Here is a 22,398-nt window from a genome sequence, read left to right as displayed (position 1 = left end):
CAACATTTAATTAAACATTTTTATTCCATATGATAAATGCCTCTCTGCCACTAAATATATTTTTGAGATTATACTGCCCCCCAGCGGGGAGAAGAAAAACGTCCAGGAACGTTTCTAAAACCGCGTAGGTTCTTGAATGCAGCCTATACGGCTGCAATCACTCATGTGACCCGTTCGGGATGTTTTGTATTTAGCAACGTCATTGTAATCAGACGCCACACGAAGACGTTCCTGCAGAAGGCGATTGTCGCTTGGTCTAACATTTAGATTTAAAAAATGGTGAAAGTAACATTTAATTCGTCCTTTGGACAAAGGGATTTGAAGAAGGCATGCAATGCCGAAGCGCTTATTCCGGAGGAGAGGGTGAGTTGATCTGAGCTAAACCAATGTAGTTAATATTTGTTGCGAAGGCTGTTCGATGCAACTAACGTGGATGACGCAACTTTGTAACAGTTTAAACAATGTAGAAACATAACTGAAACAAAGTAACGTCGATTAGAAACATGTATAGACTCTTGATAATTCAACCCGTGACCCGAGCGACGTCGGAAAATGTCTGTTAAGCAAATTATTTTCGGTAGGCTTAGTGGTGTTCGCAGTTGCTGGCCTGGGCAGAACCGTGCTAGCTTTCTGTTTCGGTGTTGATTTAGTAGAGGCCTGTAACTGAAATGCGTGAAGATCACTCAGGTCGTCATTCCTATTTATTCGAATATTTTTTTCCTGTTTGTGTTGGTGTGTGTTTTTGGTTCTGAAGAGTAAAAAGTAAATGCGTTTATATAGACGCCATACACAAAGTATTGATCAAATTAAGTGTATTAGTGTCGAAGGTCGGTGTGAGGTCTTTCCTCCTGATAAAGCAATGAGGGAACTTTTGATAACAAAATGCATGCTGTGTACAGACATTTTGTTTTTGTTACCCTATCAACTGTCAGTTAGTAGATGCTGTATCCGTAATAAGAAGCCTGTGAGTCAAAACTCATCCCAAGAGCCCGGATTCATGTCTATAAATCTACGGTTGGCGCAGGGTAGTAATAACATGTTATAGGGCCCGGCCTACCAATAAGCGCGCAGTTACACACTAAATAACAATTCAGTTTAAGTGCACATAAAGTTAGTGCATTAGAAAGGTATTCAGACCCCTTCACCTTTTCCACATTTTGATACATTACAGCCTTATTCAAAAATCAATAAAAAAAAATTTAACTCCTCAATCTACACACAATACCCCATAATGACAAAGTGGAAAAAGGTTTTTAGAAATTTTAGCAAGTTCATAAAAAATGAGGCCTCATGAGTGGTGCAGCGTACTAAGGCACTGTATAGAAGTGTTTAAGGCGTCACTACAGACCCGGGTTCGATCCCAGCCTGTGTCATAACCAGCCGTGACCGGGAGTTCCATAGGACGGCGCACAATTGGCCCAGCATCGTCTGGGTTAGGGGAGGGTTTGGCCAGGGGGGCTTTACTTGGCTCATCGTGCTCTAGCGACTCCTTGTGGCGGCCCGGGCGCCTGCAGGCTGACCTCGGTTGTCAGGTGAGCGGTGTTAAAGCCAACACTTTGGTACAGCTGCCTTATGGGTTAAGAGGGCAGGTGTTAAGAAGTGCGGTTTGGTGGGTCATGTTTCGGGGACACATGCCTCAACATTTCCGAGGCCGTTGGGGAGTTGAGATGAGACAAAATCACAATTGGATATCGCGAAAAGGGGGGTAAAAAAACAGAAATATGTTATTTACATAAGTATTCAGACCCTTTGCTATGAGACATGAAATTGAGCTCGGGTGCATCCTGCTTCCATTGATCATCCTTGAGATGTTTCTACAACTTGATTGGAGTCCACTTGTGTTAAATTCAATTGATTGGACATGATTTGGAAAGGCACATACCTGTCTGTATAAGGTCCCACAGTTGCCAGTGCATGTTGGAGCAAAAAGCAAGCCATGAGGTCGAAGGAATTGTCTCTAGAGCTCCGAGACAGGATTGTGTCGAGGCACAGATCTGGGGATGGGTACCAAAAAATGTTTGCAGCATTGAAGGTCCCCACAGTACCCCCCCCCCCCCCCCCCCCCCCTTGGTGACCAAGAACCCAATGGTCAGTCTGACAGAGCTCCAGAGTTCCTCTGGAAATTGGAGAGCCTTCCAGAAGGACAACCATCTCTACAGCACTCCACCAATCAGGCCTTTATGGGTGAGTGGCCAGACTGAAGCCACTCCTCAGTAAAAGCACATGACAGCCCGCTTGGAGTTTGCCAAAAGGCACCTAAAGGACTCCGACCCAGAGAAACAAGATTCTCTGGTCTGATGAAACCAAGATTGAACTCTTTGGCCTGAATGCCAAGCGTCACATCTGGAGGAATCCAGGCACCGCTCATGACCTGGCCCATACCATCCCTACGGTGAAGCATGGTGGTAGTGGCAGCACCATGCTGTGGGGATGTTTTTCAGCAGCACAGACTGGAGATCCTTGATGAAAACCTTCTCCCCGGTCTGAGATCCTGAGCACTCTGGAGCAGGTTAAACTTCCAACAGGACAACAACCCTAAGCACACAGCCAAGACAATGCAGAAGTAGCTTCAGGACAAGCCTCTGAATGTCCTTGAGTGGCCCAGCCAGAGCCTGGACTTGAACCAGATTGAACATCTCTAGAGAGACCTAAAAATAGCTGTGCAGCAACGTTCCCCATCCAACCTGACAGCGCTTGAGAGGATCTGCAGAGAAGAATCAGAGAATTTCCCAAATACATGTGCCAAGCTTGTAGCGCCATACCCAAGAAGACTCAAGGCTGTAATCACTGCTTTGTCATTATGGGATATTGTGTGTAGATTGAGGGGGAAAACAACTATTTAATCCATTTTAGAATAAGGCTGTAACCTAACAAAATAGGAACTGGTCTGAATACTTTCCAAATGTACTGTATCTGGGTGGATACATAGTTCCATTGGAAATAGAGTGCATGTGAGATTACAAGTCTATAGAGAATTCATTCACTATAGAGAATCTGAGTGAGTTAAGGAATGCAGCAGCTAGGGACAGACCTGGGGAGAAAATGCCACTGCATAGAAAGACCTGGAAATCATGTCTGTTTCACAAGTAGGAGAGCAGTTTGGACAGTCAGACAGGTGATTTAAATGCTAATGTCCTGATAAGGCATCAGAGGCTAGTGAAGGTCTGTGACATGACCAGACGGCATTGTCTACAGAGACCAGCCATGAGCCACCTCCTTATTCCTGACCTTTAGCCATGTTAATAAGCTAACCTGAAATGATTAGTGAGACAAGCTTGGCCATCATTCAATAGCCCCTGTATCTGTTGCAAATTTTTATTTCATGAAAACATGCACCTTGGTTTACCTCAAGCACGTCTCTCGTTGGGACTATCGACCGTGGACTAATGGGGGGGGGGGGGGGACAATGTTCTTCCACTAAAGTACGAGCATGAGGATCTCTCAGATCAGATGAGGAAAACAAAGAAAAAAACTGATCTCCAGAGAGCTGTTGACATCCACTCTTTTGTTTCAGTACAAACCCCACCTCTGCATAAACAAACATCAGCGAGTTCAGGAAAAGGGCCTGCCACCAAATTACAACATGTGTCTCTAGACTCCATAATATTAAAGTGAGGGAGAAAAACAACAGATGATGATGATGATGAAAAAAAAAAAAAAAAGATAAGGCAGTAAATGAATAATGGTTAGAAATAATGTCTTGAGGTAGGCGAAGGCATGATTGAAAGGTCACAGAAGAGGGGGGGGGGAAAGGGAGGGAGGAATGGCTGTGTTTGAATTGTACGTTACATAAGCATCTCTATCACTACTACCATACTCCAACTGATGTCAACCGAACACACCACAGCTGTATTGTGACTAAGCAGCACTCTATTTGAATCACACTGTTTGGCTATGTGTTGAAGTGATTTTATTTGAACAATAAAGAGGATTTATAGAGGTCCGTTTCCTTAATGTTAGCCATGATTCATCTGGGCTGATATACTGTTAATTGAGAGGTTGATGAACCAATATTATGTAATGAAACAAACAGGCAGACATGCTGGAGGCCAGCTGTATTTAGGCCTTACTCTGTATGTTATAGAGGACCACAATGGGGGGGGTCTTCAGTTTTTTTTGTTATGTATGTATGTACCGCTGCAATTGTTAATATAGGCCTATGCACTGTATCTGTTGCCTGGTGTAATGTATTTTAAATGTGCATGTAACGTTTTGGCTCTGTTTGTCTTCTCTCTCAGGACCTGGAGGATGGCATGCGGGTGCGTCGGCAGTCCAAGGTGTGGTGCTGGTGCATGTGCCTGGGCCTGGCTCTCATGCTGTCTGGTGTGGTGGTGGGAGGGGCCTACCTCTACAAGTCCTACATACTGCAGGTGAGATGGACTGTTGGTTAGACCCCTATAATGCCATAGGTTCAACTATATACTGAACAAAAATGTAAACGCAAGAATTTCAACAATTTTACTGAGTTACAGTTCATATAAGGAATTGGTCAATTGAAATAAATTCATTAGGCCCTAATCTGTGGATTCCAGGGGCGCAGCCATGGGTGGGCCAGTCAATCAAAATTTGTTATTACAGACAGAGATACTCCTCGGTTTCATCAACTGTCTGGGTGGCTGGTCTCAGATGATCCCGCGGATGAAGAAGCCAAATGTGGAGGTCCTGGGCTGATGTGGTCTGCGGTTGTCATGCCAGTTAGACGTACTGCCAAAGTCTCTAAAATGACATTGGAGGTGGCTTGTGGTAGAGAAATTAACATTACATTCTTTGGCAATAGCTGTGGTGGACATTCTTGCAGTCAACATGCCAATTGCACACTCACTCAACTTGAGACATCGGTGGCGTTGTGTGACAAAACTGTACATTTTAGAGTGGCCTTTTATTGTCCCCAACACTGTAATGATAATGCTGTTTAATCAGCTTCTGTATATGCCACACCTGTCAGGTGGATGGAATATTTTGGCAAAGGAGAAACGCTAACAGGGATGTAAACAAATTTGTGCACAATTTGAGAGAAATAAGCTTTATGTGTGTAGAACATTTCTGGGATCGTTTATTTCAGCTTGTTAAACATGGCACCATTACTTTACATGTTGTGTTTTATATTTTTGTTCAGTATAGTTAAAGCTTCCTTTCCTTGGTTAGAGGACACATTTGCACACGCTGTGGGCTGGTTTCCCAGACACAGATTAATCCTAGTCTTGGACTAAGAAGCACTTTGAATGAACCCCTAATCGGGGAGATATTTCTGGGAAACAACCCAGTGTGCTAGCTATCTACAGTGTTGGTAAGGTAGAGAGAGTCAGGGTGAGAGAAGTCCTCACTGTCGTTGTCTCATCCTGTCTTCCTCAGGAGGACCCGGTGTATTTCTGCGGGGTGGACTACCGTGAGCGGGACTACATGGTTCCGGACGAGGACGAGGCGGCCCTGCCCTCTGCTCTGAGACACATCCAGGAGAGCATCCGTGTGCTAGAGGAGGTGGAGCTAATCAACGTTCCCGTGCCAGAGTTCTCAGACAGCGACCCGGCCGACATTGTCCATGACTTCAAAAGCGTGAGAGGAGAACACTGCTACACACATATACACACACACACACACACCAGGTTTCCATCCAACCTTTTTATGCGAGTAAATTGCATGTTGGATAAAAAGTCACGACAGGCCTAAACAGAACATTTGTCGGTAAACTTTCCAAATGCCGACAACACTGAATACGCTAGACATGGTGCGTTATTTTTGTGTTATGTGAGAATTATGCAAGAAATGTCGGTGGAAATATTGATAACCGCCATATCGAAGCAAACTTGGAGTCATGCGATGACCTGCACCTCCCACTGTGACTTTTTGGGGAAGCATGCAGTTTATTAGGCTACAGATAAAATAAGTTTTGAACTTCAGAGTGGTGAACTTGCACGGTAATGAGCATGGTGCTCCTATCCAATAAATATCCAGGGTCTTATTCTGGTGACATGATGAATGCTTGGCTGTCGTTTGACAAATCAAAATAATCTTTCTCTTTTGGCCATAATCTTATCATGTAGGCTATACTCCCATTATGTATCTGTTAGCTAGAGCGCATGTGGCAATACCGGAGTGGGCACACTCGCTATTTAACGGTCTTTTTTTGATGTGAGAACCATCAGAGTTGAAAATCCGATGGAAGCCCATTTAACTTATGTTTTTATTTGGTACATTGGAATTGAACTGCAACATTTATTTTTATGTGCACGAAGTCATCAAGCATGGCCTTTTATCCGCAATAAGTCAATTTGATGAAATGCGTCTCTGATGGGAAAATGTGCACGTGGATTTTGGAATATTCACAAGACAATCTGTAAATTTTTTGGGGGTGGCAGGTAGCCTAGTGGTTAGAGCGTTGGGCCAGTAACCGAAAGGTTGCTGGATCAAATCCCTGAACTGACGAGGTAAAAATCTGTCATTCTGCCCCTGAACAAGGCGGTTAACCCACTGTTCTTAGGCCGTCATTGAAAATAAGAATTTGTTCTTAACTGACTATCCTAGTTAAATAAATAATTGGATGGAAACCTGATTTGTCAAACTGATTTGTCGTTTAGATAGACTGATGTCACACAGGTCTGAATGTAAAGTACCTCTGGGTGTTTTTGTAGTGATCTAATTCCTTTCTTCCTCCTCAGAGGCTGACAGCCTACCTGGACCTGAGCCTGAACAAGTGCTACGTCATCCCCCTCAACACCTCCATCGTCATGCCTCCCAAGGACTTGCTGGAGCTGCTCATCAACATCAAGGTACCTGTAACACACACACACACAGATGACTGAAGCTGTTTTATATGTATTTCAATAATAAAACCAATCACATGTTGTAGGAAATAATGTTAATTAAGTGTGTGATTTGCACCCCCCCCCCCCCCACTAGGCTGGTACCTACCTTCCCCAGTCCTACCTGGTCCATGAGCAGATGATGGTGACTGAGCGTCTGGAGAACGTTGACCAGCTGGGATACTTCATCTACAGCCTCTGCAAGGGCAGAGACACCTACAAGCTGGAACGCAGAGAGACCATACTGGGTTAGTGCTGCTCACACACACACCATACTGGGTTAGTGCTGCTCGCACACACACCATACTGGGTTAGTGCTGCTCGCACACACACCATACTGGGTTAGTGCTGCTCGCACACACACCATACTGGGTTAGTGCTGCTCGCACACACACCATACTGGGTTAGTGCTGCTCGCACACACACCATACTGGGTTAGTGCTGCTCGCACACACACCATACTGGGTTAGTGCTGCTCGCACACACACCATACTGGGTTAGTGCTGCTCGCACACACACCATACTGGGTTAGTGCTGCTCGCACACACACCATACTGGGTTAGTGCTGCTCGCACACACACCATACTGGGTTAGTGCTGCTCGCACACACACCATACTGGGTTAGTGCTGCTCGCACACACACCATACTGGGTTAGTGCTGCTCGCACACACACCATACTGGGTTAGTGCTGTGCACACTTTAAGATGAATAGTCATGTATTAACCATTTTGTGAAATTCCTTGGTGGACCTGAGAACACACAGCATTATACTCTGGCCAATGAACAGGTGCTATAGCAGATGTTTGTAAAGGCCTACATGCCCATTTTTGATATTCCTCCTTCATCTGTACCTTGCAGGCAGGGAGAAACGTGAAGCCCTGAACTGCAGGACGATCCGTCACTTTGAGAACAAGTTTGTGGTCGAGACAGTCATCTGTGAGCCTTAGAAGGGAGAGGACTGGCTACTTCAGAAACCCATGTATAGTTTCACTGTCTACAGGGAGATTTTTAACCCTTCTCGCTCTCTCCCGTATCACCCCTCATAGATCCTTTACTCTTCTGTACTGCTAGTAGTTTTGAGGAAGAGTTGTCAAGATGATTCCAAGTCAATACTGTTGTATAAGGTGTAAAACTAATGAATTTTCCACTTTGTGTAAAGTAAGTACCATTTCATTTGGGGTCAACTCTTCAAAGAATAAGATGTGTTCAGCTTTTCTATATTTTGTGGGAATTGTTTTCTATCTTTACTCTGGGGTTTATTAATGTTAAAGAAACAAAGTGTTTAAACAGACACTTACACTGTTAAGGTATATAACTAGATTGATGAAATATAAACTCAATGAGAATATGCTTACTTTAGCATAGAAAATGAATGATTTTTGTATCAGCTGTCACCATTACAGTGCGATGAAACAAGAGGAATCTCACACCACAGGTCCGTCTGAAAACGGACCATGTGGTAACTAACTTGTGTATATAGTCTGTAAAAAGGAAGATTACCACAATAAATCTTAATCGTTTTATTGTTTTTGTTCTCATTGTTTTACAAATATGATATTTCTAAAGTTAAACTTTTTTACTGTGCAACACAATGGCATTATGGACTGTTTTACTTAACTTGACATCCAGAGAGATCTTGGGCTGAGGGAATAGAACACTTGTTCTTACACTTATATTCTCCATTTACACATTAAATGAATGGCTCCTCCTGGAGTAGTCGAATCCCAAACCCATAACTTTATTGATCTTCAGACAGGATAAAAGTTGACATGGTTTTAGCTTACACGTTAGTCTTTGGATGAGGCTGGTTTAGTAGTACCTGGGGTTGCATTTTGCGTTGCACAGCGTTGTGGAACATTGCAGATAGAAATGTCCTGAATAGAGCTGACATGAATCCTTATGCTACATGTCAGAGGCATGTTTATTCTGCATAACATATCTGAATATTCAATAAAGTTGTGCTCTGCTGACCATGCTCCTAGGGTCCAGTTCTGGGGCTGCTTTGTGAAGGGCCAACTGGGTTTCAGACACCACTACAGTATTAAGAAAAATGGCATGCAAGACTCAAGAACAGACCCACTTAATACAAAATAAAGGATTTGACTGACAGACAAGCACAGAGCCCTCAGACACAGCCAAGCACATTGGAAATAATACTTGTACCTCTAGACTATATAAACACTCAATGCATCAGTTTCAGCATGATGGAGTCCTTGAAAGGTTTTGGTGCCGGTTGTTGGATAATTTCTACAACGGCTGGCTTTAATATTAGTCCTCATCTGAGGCAGTAATACAGCTTATTTTTATTTCAGTAACAATTCACTTACTACAAATGTGCTTTCAATCCCAAACAACTCAAAGATCATTTTCAAACCCATCCCACTGGCTTTTTTTATTGCAAATGGAAGTGACACCTATACACGCACACACTTCAATATGGCACAAGCTTCCTTTATCACCTCCTATAAATGCATCATGAAACCCCACCTGTCAATGATGGTAATATGGGTGAATATTTAAAACCAAACCAATAACCACACCATATCTAAAATATTATAGCAGAAAAGGAGACTAATGAATCATTTTTTTTTTTTCAAAAGCATGCCGTATGCTACGCTTTGGTGAAGACCCACTACAATAAGAACAAATAAGCATCAAATATTGAAATCATTGATGCAAATGAGTGGCCAGAGTATTTATGTACCTAAAAGAGGCTCCCAGACAGTCCCTCTACCAAGTCAATCTATTCTCTTTCTTGATTACAAGGTAAGGCAGAGACTTTAGACTCACTAATTTTGCAATATGAGTTCTCTTTCTACTTTGGGCCAGATGGCTGTGTTTCTCAAACTTGTTTTGTGCCATGGAAGCCAACGTCTTCAATTAAAACTAAAACTGACCAAAAGGTTGAAAAACACTGCTCTACCCATCTATCCTGATACTAGACCTGGCCTGTGTAGTGAGGCAAGTGAAGTAGTGACTGAGCATGCTCTAAGCTGCCCTAGCTAGCCTTGGGCCAGAACCAATTCATTAACTACTGAATCCAAACTAAAAAGTTTCAAAATGGGTGTTCAGGTGAGCTGAAAACAAATCAGTTTCAGTTTTCCCCCAGTCTTACCCGCCACTGTAATATGTAGACATACGGTATGTGCTTGTCTTGTCAGCGACTGTCATGTTACCAAATGTTACATTATATAAAGTTCAAGCGCAACAGTCCATCTCCTAATCCCACTAACCAATAGGAGCTCCTTCTGGTTTTAAATAAAATAAAATATGAGTCTAGAAAAGCTCGGGGAGTGTCAGGAGAAAAACTATTGGAAAAAGCATTCTCATCTAGCGTCTTCTCTTGGGTTGAGAGTAGAGAACTTCATCAGGATTATCTGACATCTATTTCTATCCTTAAATCAGCAGCCCTTGCCACTATCCCTCCCTATATAATACATGGTCCAAATAAATAAAACTGTTTAAAATAAGGGCAAAAGGAAATGAGAAAAATATATATTTTTAAATCACAATAATCCTTGTGGCCTTCCTTATAATAATAGTAAAGACAAAATTAAGCCCTAATAGTACATACAAAAACCCCCCACCATACAGTCTCATATCATTCAAAAACACAGGGAATATCTACAAGTGGCCGTTGTACAATGTACTTCATCTGGTAGACCGGTTGAGGATAGTTGTATACTCTTCATGAACGCTTGTCTCTTCCTCGTTGACTTCCTCAACGTGATCATGCTCTGCCTAACAAAGTCTTTGACCTTCCTATAACCTCTTCCTCAGTCGACATAGTGCATGATGGACTCGACGTAGTTCCCGGGGAAGAGGCCGGTGGTGCCACTCATTGTTCCTTCGTACCAGCCGTCGTCGTTCTTCTTGATGACGTAGATGATGGCGCCCTCGTTGAAGGACAGCTCGTCCTCCTTGTCCGCCGCGTAGTCGTAGATCGCCACCACTGTCCACCAATCAGAGAGGAGGATGTTAGAGGAGCGAAGAGGACAGGAGATGGGTAGAGCACAAGGGAGGGCGAATGAAAGAGAACAGGAGAAGTGGACAGGGCATGTTTAGATCAGGGTGGAAGAGAGAAACATTCGCTACCTTTCTCCATGTAGGTGCGTGGGGCCCACGGGGGGTCCTCCTCTGCATAGGGATCACTGTACTCCACCACAGCTGACTCTTCCTCCTCCTCATCATCCTCATAGTCCTCTGGAGGTGGAGGGGGTGGGGTGGGTTCCTCAAACACAGCTTCTTCTACAGGGGGCGGGGGAGGGGGCACATCTGAGACTGGGGGGGGGGGGGGGGGGGATAACACACAGTCAAGAACCTTGTCTACATTCCACTGGTTGGTTAGTTACATGTGGATTGACACTGGCATTCCCATGCATGTGGCGGAGGGCTGGAGTGGTTGTTTTGGTATCCATGCTGAAAGTGTATGAAGACAAACTGAGAATTCTGGGGGAAAAGGAGAACACATTTCCAATGCGCACAGGTGGGAAGTTTATTTCAGACAGGTAAATCGAAGTCGATGGATAGCTCAGATTTGAAGTAAAGACAAAAATAGACTCACATCATGAGTAACATAAACACATGCACGACGGAGCCGCTGCGAAGACCAGGCAACAAGGCGGAGGAGCTAAAAGCCACTTACTGGTCTCCTGTACCCGAGCCACAAAGCCCATCAGAGGGAGCTGGGGAGTGATCTGCATGGAGGGGGGAGGGGGGGCAACAAGAGGACCTGCTATATACACACACACACCACAAGAGAAGCAGAGAGAGCAAGAGGATAAAGAGGGAAGAAAAAGAGGAGCAGATTGTAATTAGGCAAGAAAGGAGAGGAAGGAAAGCAGAAAGAGAGATGTGGTGGAATTAGAATATGATAGAAGCCAGTTAGATCAGTAGGCAGACTAGGCATTAAAATGGCTAAATCAAGAGCAGGTATCATTTCACACAAAAAAAGACAGCGAGCTGCCGAGACCTAGGCGCTTTGTGCCTACTCATAGGTTCGCCTGTCTGCCGAAATCAAATGGGAGTTTTTATGTATGAATTAAAATACTCAAGTGAGGTTCTGGGAACTCACAAAATGACAGTTTTCTTTCACAAGAACTGAACATTTTTGTCAGCTTGTATTTAAAATGTTTTTTTTTTTAACCAAAACGCAAAGCCAAGTAACAGAAATAATTTGGGCCGGTATACATTTTGTTTCTACAAATGAGTTACAGGATGGACCAGAAGCCCAAACGCTCCAGGATCCAAACCAGACAGTAGTATATGAAAGAATGCCTCTTTAAAGCTGACTCAATCTAAATGAGAAAGATCTCTAAACACAAAATCCTATTTGCGTTCTGGTAGGAGTGATGTGTTGCTGCTCCAGGCTGTTACCTGGGACCTGGTTGAAGTGGGGTCCTCCGTTGGGCTGGGGCTGGTTTAGGGCCAGGGGCATGTTGGAGTTGGGCTGGCCCGTCAATGACGCGGGCCGGCGGTACGGCAGAGACCCCCCCACCGCAGGAGGGTTCTGTGGTTGCACCGGTCGGTTCATGCTGAAGAACTGGGGGGCACCTGGGGTACAGACAGCATGGGAAACCAGAGAGATTTTGGTATGGTGTAGCTGTCACTGAACTTATCACTTCTGTTTCCCATCACATGATGCACTTCATTCAAGGGATCGATGTAAGCACTTTGCCGTTTTTGGTATTCAGATGTCTTATCATCATGGCATATTTCAAGTCAAAGACCCTTTTCAACATCACTTACTGTAAGAACACAAGGACAATTTAACTCATGCACAAGGTGTGATGATGGCATGCAGGTGGTGACTGGGGGCGATGGGAGAGTTGCCCTAAGGGAATGAGAAAGACGCCCAGAGGAAAAAGGAAAAGACAGAGTGACAGATCAAACAGTGAGAGGGAGGGTGATGGAGAAACTCTGATGATGCATGGGTGGAGAACGACCAGCCCATGTGACAATATCCCCGCTGGTACACAGACAGATACAGGTCCTGGGATGATGGGAGAGATGGATGTGATGCAGGGGTGAGAGTGGTGGTGGGGGGGCACTCACCTTGTGCGGGAGTGCTGAAAGCAGCAGGGCCGGTGCTAGTGACGGAAGTGGGGAGCTGGGGCGGGGGAGGGGGCACGGGTGGACCCTCAGGTGGGGGGGTGGGGGAGGGGTTAGGAGCTAGAGAGAGTACAGGGAGGCCATCAGGTGGGACGGGAGTAGTAGTGGGAGGTGGCTTAGCAGGGTTGGGAAGGGCAGGGGCAGTACCTGCACCATCAGCAGGTGGGAAAGCGAGGAAAGCAGTGGAAAAAAAGAGGAAAGGAAAGGAGAAGTAAAGACAGGAGAGGGAGATAAAGACAGCTGCTCAGACTATCAAGGGGGAAGGAAGGAGAGTTTAAAGCAGTCTGACAGACATTATTGCTCTTTAGAGAGCTAGTAGGTGGAGCTTAGACAGTGGACAGGGCATGTGGCCAGACCTTACCTGGGAATGCTGTGGGGGGCGGGGCAGGCGTTGGCACGGCGATAGGCAAGCCCACGGAGCCGCTGCCGCTATTCTCTCTGCTGCTGCTGCGGCTGCTGCTGCTGGGGTGGCTGCCTCCACTGCTGCCACTGCTAATGATGTCACACAGCCCATCACAAAACCCAATCAACACCCGCTGGCATTAAGTCATTTACTGTCTAGATTAGAGCTTATATACTTTGTAGGGCCAGTTCCCCAGATACAGATTAAGCCTACTACTGGAATAAAAAGTACTGTGATTTTTTTTTTGTCCAGCGCTAGGTTTAATCTGTGGTGCAGGAAACCGGCCCTTAGAGCCCTATTGGTATCAGAGGACCTGCAAGCACAACCTACCAAACCAGGGTCTCTCCTGGCCCAAAATCCTGCCCCACACCTACCTAGCACTGAACAGATTTAAATGAACAGCTCTGCTTTGAGATGACATGTACAGCAATAAAGAAATTAATAAAACGTCACAAATTACAACATGACATTTAGCGGTGGTTGACTAGTGAGACATGACGTGACAAAGACGCGGCAAAGCTGGAGGCATCTGAAGAAAATCAAGGCGAGAAGAAAAGAGGAAGGAGACTGGAGACAGGGAATGAGTGAGAAACTGGATGGATGGAAGAAAGGACCAACGAATAGATAGGTTGAGCAGAAAGGACTGTCTGTTTAATTTAAGCCAGGGTCAACCATTGCTACTATTAGTTTTAACGTCAGTTTCAAACGTAATAATGTGCTCAGAAGGAAATAGAGAAGGGACTGACGGAGAAAAGGGATCAGCTGTATTCCAATGGCCAAGCTTCAATTCTGGTGGCAGATACTCTGTCATCCTAAAGATCTTGTTCTCACTGCCTGGTAGGAGCCTCAGTGACACCCAGAGCTGCTCGTGCTTCTCTGATCTGAATTTCCTCTGCTGTTAAGCAGGTGATAAAAATACATTACTTGGAAACAAGAAAAATATTTGAATACATGCCTATCTGAGCTGTACGTTCGTTCTGTGTGCTTGGTGTAGTGCCTATTCAAAGTGTTTCAGACCAGTTTTTCTAGTGATATTATATTAAGTCCTGTGGGTAGGGCTGGGGGGAAAAGTAGTTTAGTAGCATGTAGCTACAGTGTCTGTAATCTATTGCAGCAGATCTTTACTACAGGGCAGTTGAATCTAAGCGGTTCTGTTCAGTGAGTCCAGGGCCGCTCGAAGTGTGTTCTAGACGTGTTTTTAGCTAGCGGTGTGGGAGCATACGGGGCGGGGTACCTGTACGTGCGGTTCCTCTGATTAACAGACGTAGTGCGTGCAGGGCTCTGCTGTGGGGGCGCCATGTTGCCATGGCGCGTCGGGCTCGAGACGTAGTCGTTAGGGACAACGGGAGGACGCACCGGCTCGAGTGTCCTATAGGGGGAGTGGCGCCTGCGAGGGGAGGGGTATGAGAGGAGTTTAACATCCACAAGTGAGGGGTGGAGGAGGACAAGAAAAGGAGGACAAACATGGGAACCAAAATAAATAAAGAGAACCAGTGCAAACTCAAAATGGGGTGTAGGTGGGAAAAGGCATTAAATGCATCAGTCGTATCCACAGCTGCTGCTGCTTCAGTTCTTACACAGCCCAACATCACCCGAGGACAGTGATGTCTATTGATGTGCTTCAGTGGAATAAAAAGCCTCAAAAGTATGGATGAGCAGCCAAGTATACTCTCCCCCTGTGATTGTGTAAGGGATGGAACTTTGAGCGCTGTTGCCATGGAGAGCATGAACAGCCCGAATTAGAGTTGAGGGGGGAGGAGTCACATGACATCACACATATGGGGTTGGGGGGGACAAAAGCAACCAAAACACCACAGACAGAGATGCCTCCTCTACACCAGAGACTGGACTAGGGCAGTGTGTCATGGACGACCGACATGCGTCTCGTTTCAGGGGGGACATGTTTGAAGGTCACACACACACAGCGCTTAAACATTAGAAGAGACATAAAAACAACGTTATAAACCATTACATACATTACTGTTATGGACAGGTCTGTAGAGGGGGATACAAACTGGACAGGGACACATAACAGGACAGAGCAACAATAACAGTAGCCCATAACGTCAATAAACAGATTTGAAGATATCCATTCACTGGAACGACCACACACCTGAAGAAATTAGGTATGCACATTCATTATATCATCAAACAGCATATCATGTGCCACAGGCTAGCTTTGACCTTTTCACAAAGAGGTCTGCTACGGACCCTTAAATGTCACTGAAGGTCGCTGCTGGGTGTTGAGGGGGTAGCCTGGTCCCTGGCCCACCATACGGGGCTTAGGAGGAGCAGAGGGACACTAAAGCAATCTGTAGCACAAAGGGACACCTGGTGCCTGCATGATCAGATCTTGTCCATTGACGAACATGTTTTAGATGTCTGATCGTGGTTGGCTGAGACTGAAAACATGTTTTTCTCAAGGACATGAGCAGCATGGACAGGAGTTGTGGCACCTGCCACGTTTACATACCCAATGGTTCCCTTCCCTGACATGGGTGGGCTGGGCGGCTTCTGAGTGGGTGGGTTGGTGCGAGGGAGACCTGCGGCTCCGGCCTTCATGTTCTGAGCACTGGCCTGTAGGACACGGTGAGAGAGGATACAAAAACAACAACAGGGAAGTACTAGTCAACAGAGCAACACAACTTAACCTGGGATCAGACAAAACGCACTCTGGTCTTACACGCATAACAACGTTGTTTTTAGGGTTTACATTTCGTTAGAAATCCTTACCTTAAACCTTAGCAACCACTAGGTTCATTTTAAAAAGGCAAATAAGTGATGCAAAGAGAGAGAAAGAGAAAGGAGGATTAGTGACTAATAGTGAGAAAATGCACAGAAACACATTTAGCAATGTTATAGGCCTACAGTCCACAGATGTTGTTAGGGAAGCAGCGAACAAGTCACACACTGTCCTAGTCAGTGACTCACACCGTTACCACCACGCCCTCGTGCTTTTCCCAAGGGCCTACTACTGTCTTTGTACCAAACAGGGGGGAGTTCCCCAAAACGGTTGTCGCACTAAGATCAGTGTTTGTCCATGATCTTAATGCTACAAAAGTTTGATGAAAACTCACTCCAGTACAAAAATGTAAATGTACTACTATCATCAGGAATCCAGTCGGTAAACGTCAATGCCCCACTGCTCCCTACCTTGACTCCGTGGCCCATGTCATCCAGCAGGCTGTAGTCAATTGGCTTGCGGATGTAGCGCACCGGCCTCTCTGGATTGGCCGGAGCAATGATCTTATGTGTGCGAGAGGTGTTCTTATTGGTGGTCAGGATGCCAATCTCCCGCCTGGCCACTTTCTCTTTGTGGATGTCCACTGTCTGGGGCCGCACAAGGGGCAGAAATACAAGAAATAGACTTGAACAAAACAGCTTTTTGAACTAGGCCTATAAAGTAATTTTTAGGCTATATGGATGCGTGTTTGTGTGTGTGAGTGAGTGAGTGTATTTCGCAACGCGTGCATCCAATGTGTGTGTAGACAGAGTGCTCCACATCCCGGCAGCCGTACCTGTGAGATGTGGTTGATGGAGGACTCCATGCGGCGGAGCTGAGAGGCTTGAATGTCAAGCATCTGCAGGACATTGTTGGCCAAGGTGTTGATCAGGTAGGCTACGCTGGCCAGAGACTGGGTGGTGTAGTTCTTAGTCTCCTCCAACGCTCTGTGCTTATCTGGTGACTGAGGAGGGAGAGTGCGAGAGAGAGAGAGGATGAACAGATAGACATCAGTAACAGAGACTCGAGAGTAGAGGCAATAACAAAACAACAAAGCCAGGCAGCATAAAAAGGAGAGCATCGATATCATATAAATAGGATCTTGCAGGGGCTGAAGGATGACAAGGCAAGCCCATATGTTTTCAGAGGGAAACAGAGTTTCCTGGAGATTAACCTTTCCTTGCTTTTCTGACCACGACTTCCCTTGTTGACAGTATGTACTGAACGACATTACTTTTCTCAAAGGACAACCCTCTACCCTCCCCTTCTGCCCTGAATTCCATGGACGGTGTGTTAGAGACTGACTGGATGCAGGGATTCTGGCATGCGTATCTCTGCTGCTCATTAAGAAAAAAATAGTTTTCAGTCTTGGGGGTGTGGTTCGATGTGGCAGTTACTGATGTTTGTCCCCAATGAAACACCATAGGAACAAAGCCAGTATTACTTCTTCAAAATAGTCAATGATTCTAAGAACTCAAGAAATAGGTAATTAATTTATATTTTTGCTGAGGTTTTACATCTAGTTAAGGTGTTTGGTGCAGTATTTCTCAAGTAAAAAAAAAAATGAAAAAAAGTGCAACCTTTGCACAGAAGTCACATCCTTTGCACTGACGGGGAGGTCTGTCTCACTGTCTGCGGTAGGATTGGATAGACCGCATTCACAGCAGCTGTGTATCCCATGTCAGAGGGCAAGTGAGCATTGTCGAAATCAAAACCCAACCCTCAAGTCATGACAAACGCACTTACAAAACTCCTTTTGGACAAAACTGACTTCATGAACAAAATGATCCTATTTCCACTTTGTAGTCAATGTTGACACTAGAATGAATGTGTCTGACTAATATCGATGCCACATAGGCTGTTTTCTATCAGAGAATATGTTTATTGCCTTCAGATGCACTTTAACAACAGTGAAAACTAGGCAGCCTCAATCACGAATTCCACAAATACACGCGCATGCCTTACGGGGAGTCAAGAGCACCACTAAGGAATTACATCCATTTTCAAGCATGAAGACAAACAGGTTGTCAGTAATCAAAGAAAGGTGCAGCTGTAGTAAACTGGGATGACAAGAGCGCACAACCTCTCACACTTGTAGCAGTCTCAAGATCATCACAGCATTCTTCAGATCAATTATTCATAGCCAACCTGCAATTAACTCTTACGAAAATAGGTTTAACTCATACAACACAAACTTCAGCAAAAAAATATTGACAAATAGGCCTACATCAGGTAGACCAGAGCACTTCAGTCGAACCTCTTCCTAACTGCATGGCTTCACACAGTTCCAACTCCAAGTTGGCTGACTACACAAAGGTAGTAGGCCTGATTACCAACAACGACGAGACGGCCTACAGAGAGGCAGGCAGGCATTCGGACGGCATGGTGCCAGGTAAACAACCTCTCCCTCAACGTCAGCAAAACAAAGGAGCCGATTGTGGACTTCAGGAGGAACCAGGCTGTCCTCATCAATGGAGACGGTCAAAAACTTCAATTTCCTCTGCGTACACATCTTAGAGGAACTGAAATGGTCAAACTACACGGACACCGTGGTGAAAAAGGTACGACAGCGACTCTTCTACCTCAGGAAGCTGAAGAAATCCAGCCTGTCCCAGAGGACCCTCAGTGTTCCACAGGAGCACCATCGACATCCTACTGTCGGCCCCCCCACAACGGACATTTACCCTTCCCCCACCCCCCAATGGACATTTATCATTACTACAGTTGTAAATATGTATAATCATATTTGTATTGTTATTATTGTTTCATTCTCCTCTCTTTTTGACCTGCACAGTTAGTGCTCGGAGAATAAGAATTTCACTGTACCCTGTAATTACTTCTGTGACTAATCTAAAACAGAAGAACAGTGATCCATTCTGTGACTAACTATATAGGCTAGGCCTATTGGGGAACCAGCAGACTTTCATTGAACAATCTCAGATTAGCCTAATTAAATATCTTGAGTCCTGGATGGTGCAGCGGTCAAAAGCACTGCACCGGAGTTCTGAGGCGTGTCACAACCGGCTGTGACTGGGAGCCACATAAGAGGGCGCACAATTGGCCCATCGTTTTCCGGGGTAGCGGAGGTTTTGGCCGGTGGGGCTTTCCTTGGCTAATCGCGCTCTAGCAACTCCAGTTGAACGGTGTTTCCTCTTGACACGTGTGTCTGACAACAGGGTTAAGCGAGCAGTGTGATAAGTAGGCAGCCGGAGGACGCATGACTTGACCTTCGCCTTTCCCCAAGTCCATTGAGGAGTTGCATAGATGAGCCAAGGGAACTAATTCAGGGAGAAATTTGGTTAAAAAAAAATATGCTTGTGGCCAAACCACCTCGGGTCTGGTTAGTACTGGGGCGGGAGACCGCCTGGGAATAACAGCTCCGGAAAATATTTGTTTTAATAAATACCAGTATCGAGTCCGTGCTTGAGTCGTGTGTGTGAGAATGACAGTCATGATCACAGCTGGGCAGAAGCAAGATCACAGGTCAAGACATCTTTAGTCATGTTAATTATTAACTAAACCCAATAATGTCATTGCGCATTCAGTGCCAGGACATTTGAACACTGGTCACTTTAATAATATTTACATACCGTTTTACCCACTTCATATGTATATACTGTATTCTACTCAAGGTTCATCCTATATAACTACTGCTGTACACACCTTTCCTATTAATATACTGTCCATACACACCATTACACATATGATTTATATACATATACACTGGACTCTGACATTGCTCATTCTGATATTTCTTAATTAAAATTTGGGGGATTTGTGTGTACCATTTTGTGTTGTTAGGTAAACTGCACTGTTGGAGCTAAAAACTTAAGCATTTCGCTGTCCTGCAATAACATCTGCAAAATACACAGTGGCCAGTTTATTAGGTAAACCACCTCGTTCACGAAAATGGTTTGCCGCTACAGAGAGTGAGTCACGTGGCCATGGCTTGCTATATAATGCAGGCACAGACAATCGAGGCATTCAGTTACTGTTCGGTTGAACTTTAGAATGGGTAAAACAAGTGTCGGTGCCAGGCACGCCTTTTGAAGCATCTCAGAAACGTCTGGCCTCCTGGGCTTTTCGCGTACGACAGTGTCTAGGGTTTACCGAGAAGGGTACGACAAACAAAAAACATACAGTCAGCGGCAATCCTGTGGGCGATAACAGCTGGTTGATGAGAGGTTGAGAGGCAACAATCGTGCAAGCTAACAGGCGGTCCACAATCAGGCAAATAACGGCGCAATACAACAGTGGTGTGCAGAAAGGCATCTCGGAGTGAACAACTCGTTGGTCCTTGTCACGGACGGACTATTGCAGCAGACGACTAAACTGGGTTCCACTCCTATCAGCTAAAAACAAGAAGAAGAGGCTCCAGTGGGCACACGATCACCAACACTGGATAATTGAGGAGTGGAAAACCCTTGATACCAACTGAGCAACATGTACATCCCCCCGAAGAACTCCAGCTGTTCTGGAGGCAAAGGGGGGTCCAATCCAGTACTAGATGAGTACCTAATAAACTGGCAACTGAGTGTATGTGTACGCGACCAATAAGATTAGATTTGACAGAATTAAAAGTTAAAGAAGAAGGATAGGTTACAACAACCAAGAGCCAACTTGCTACTTAATATTCTGAATGGAGTTATTTGTAACTGTAGGATGAGAAAGTGCATGCACTGCAGCCTCTTTTAGCCTAGCTAGCTTCTCCCGGTTTGATGCAGTCCTAAACAGGTACTACATAATCATATTTGATGATAAATAACCTGGCTATGGCAGCTATTAGTATACTATAGGGCGAGTCGGCTTGGATGGTTTCTGTCTCATCTCTCCCTCCCCATGTCAATTGCTCAAAGTATGGCCCCTCCCCCGCCTGCTATAGCAGCACCTCTCTCCCACCTCTTGGCTTTATCAGCTCCATCACTCGGATCGGCCTGGATTCGACCGGGTCTATATGGAATGGGTCTAGTTGTCCTCGGGTCCGTTCAGAACGGGTCTCTATATTTAAAAACGAATTCATGCATATCGGGTCAGGGTGGTTAAGTCCAGATCCATTTCGGAACCCGTCCAACTTTTTGGACCCGTGAAGACCTCTAGTTCCAGGGCAGTGGCACAATTAACAAACGTTTCACACTCGGTGTCAGAACCTCACTTTATATTAGGAAAAACGTACTTCATGGCATGACTAACGTTATGAACAATTTAGCTTGTTCTGTCACTGCCAGATCCACCAGTAGTCTATGAAACACAGATTTATTTTCCCACTCTACAGTCAGTAGTACAATAAGTTCGGCATTGATGATACAGGGTGTCCTATCCAATCTGCAGTGACTTGCTTTGGCACACATAAGGCTGTAACATTAACATTAGCTAATTAACGCTAAATATTTGCAGGAGAAGAACGCTTACAAGTGCCACACATGGTATATATATTTTCTTCACGACCAATGTTAACAGCTAGCTAATGTTGACATGAGTTGGGAATTTCAAACCCGTGCCACTGGAGAATTTGACAGAAATGGCAGCTAGCAGTGCAATTACAAACCGTGGCTAGTTGGAATTAGCTAGCTCGTTTGCTATAGTCATAATTCGTTTACTTGTGGCTTATTTGGTTTTCTTCTGGTATCAGAACGTGTCCCATCATTTGAAACCCAATGAAATGCCTTATTTACCTTAGCTGAATACCTTGTGTACCCCATCACGACACTGTCAATCATGAAACCAGCTGTGCCCAGATAATTCGTGCTAGCTCAGCTAGTTAGCACAACTAGTTAGCTAGCTAACTAGCAAGCATTATTTGGTTGGATGTAAATAGTTAACGAAGTCAAGTTAGTAAAAATACTAACAACTACATAAACGTTTGAGAAATGACGACACATGTATGATGGTTGGAGAACGGCAACCAATGTTTTCAAATTAGGAAAACCATAGCTAGCTAGCTACGTTCCGCATGAAGTAGCTAACTAAGGTTAGCTAGTTATCTATAGCCTAGCTTGGTCGCGCTAACAGGAGCACCCTTGCATTTGAGTCGCTGCACCTCATCGGCAAAGCTCGTAGACATCACCTCGCCTACCGTTAAAGATGATACTCGTAGAATATATAATTGATAATGTTATAAAATTATCATTACCTGAACATAGTTGCTTTCGCAATACTCGGCAACTCTTTCCAAATTGGTAAAACTATCTAATAAAGCACTACGTCCAGCTGGAATCTCCTCTTCCAAAAGCATTTGTAACTCCGCCATTTTCACATCTTTAGCAATCAATGCATGCCAGATCCCAGCCTCTCCAACGCTCATGCAGAGGTGGCGTTGGGCATCCCAAGTATGACGGAGTGTATGACAATCTGTGACAAATTT

The 22,398-nt window shown here is 44.9% G+C and overlaps 2 protein-coding genes across 22 annotated transcripts; one reads left to right on the top strand and one right to left on the bottom strand.

Annotated features, from left to right (window-relative positions):
• The first annotated feature begins 154 nt into the window (after positions 1–154).
• On the top strand, positions 155–8,324 carry LOC129840422 (integral membrane protein 2B-like). Its single transcript, XM_055908295.1, has 6 exons — positions 155–363; positions 4,239–4,370; positions 5,353–5,553; positions 6,657–6,767; positions 6,898–7,048; positions 7,660–8,324. Exons 1-6 carry the CDS (start codon positions 277–279, stop codon positions 7,746–7,748), a joined length of 771 nt encoding a protein of 256 aa, XP_055764270.1. The 5' UTR covers positions 155–276; the 3' UTR covers positions 7,749–8,324.
• LOC129840419 (abl interactor 2-like) lies at positions 8,307–22,369 on the bottom strand. Of its 21 annotated transcripts, none has more exons than XM_055908273.1 (12): positions 22,168–22,369; positions 16,834–17,001; positions 16,469–16,645; positions 16,049–16,066; positions 15,789–15,892; positions 14,550–14,702; positions 13,274–13,404; positions 12,856–13,059; positions 12,178–12,354; positions 11,447–11,536; positions 10,897–11,082; positions 8,307–10,753 (listed from the first exon to the last, which is right to left on the bottom strand). In XM_055908273.1, exons 1-12 carry the CDS (start codon positions 22,336–22,338, stop codon positions 10,578–10,580), a joined length of 1,755 nt encoding a protein of 584 aa, XP_055764248.1. In that variant the 5' UTR covers positions 22,339–22,369; the 3' UTR covers positions 8,307–10,577. The 21 variants fall into 21 exon arrangements, with proteins under 21 accessions (XP_055764248.1, XP_055764249.1, XP_055764246.1 ...); XM_055908274.1 differs by having other exon boundaries at positions 11,447–11,533; XM_055908271.1 differs by having other exon boundaries at positions 12,856–13,069; positions 13,275–13,404.
• Positions 22,370–22,398: the final 29 nt, after the last annotated feature.

This window comes from Salvelinus fontinalis, chromosome 41 (assembly GCF_029448725.1).
Source record: "Salvelinus fontinalis isolate EN_2023a chromosome 41, ASM2944872v1, whole genome shotgun sequence".
Classification (NCBI taxonomy): domain Eukaryota; kingdom Metazoa; phylum Chordata; class Actinopteri; order Salmoniformes; family Salmonidae; genus Salvelinus; species Salvelinus fontinalis.
This window is presented reverse-complemented; position numbering and strand designations above follow the sequence as displayed.

Bases quoted from the DNA above. Each gene is read 5' to 3' on its own strand.
- LOC129840422 (XM_055908295.1), top strand. From the start codon at position 277: ATGGTGAAAGTAACATTTAATTCGTCCTTTGGACAAAGGGATTTGAAG. The intron at 5,554-6,656 runs GTGAGAGGAGAA...CTTCCTCCTCAG, and splicing joins TTGTCCATGACTTCAAAAGC to AGGCTGACAGCCTACCTGGA. The intron at 7,049-7,659 runs GTTAGTGCTGCT...TGTACCTTGCAG, and splicing joins ACGCAGAGAGACCATACTGG to GCAGGGAGAAACGTGAAGCC.
- LOC129840419 (XM_055908271.1), bottom strand. From the start codon at position 22,338: ATGAGCGTTGGAGAGGCTGGGATCTGGCATGCATTGATTGCTAAAGAT. The intron at 16,646-16,833 runs GTACGGCTGCCG...GTGCGGCCCCAG, and splicing joins CCATCAACCACATCTCACAG to ACAGTGGACATCCACAAAGA. The intron at 13,405-14,549 runs GTACCCCGCCCC...TGACATCATTAG, and splicing joins CAGAGGAACCGCACGTACAG to CAGTGGCAGCAGTGGAGGCA.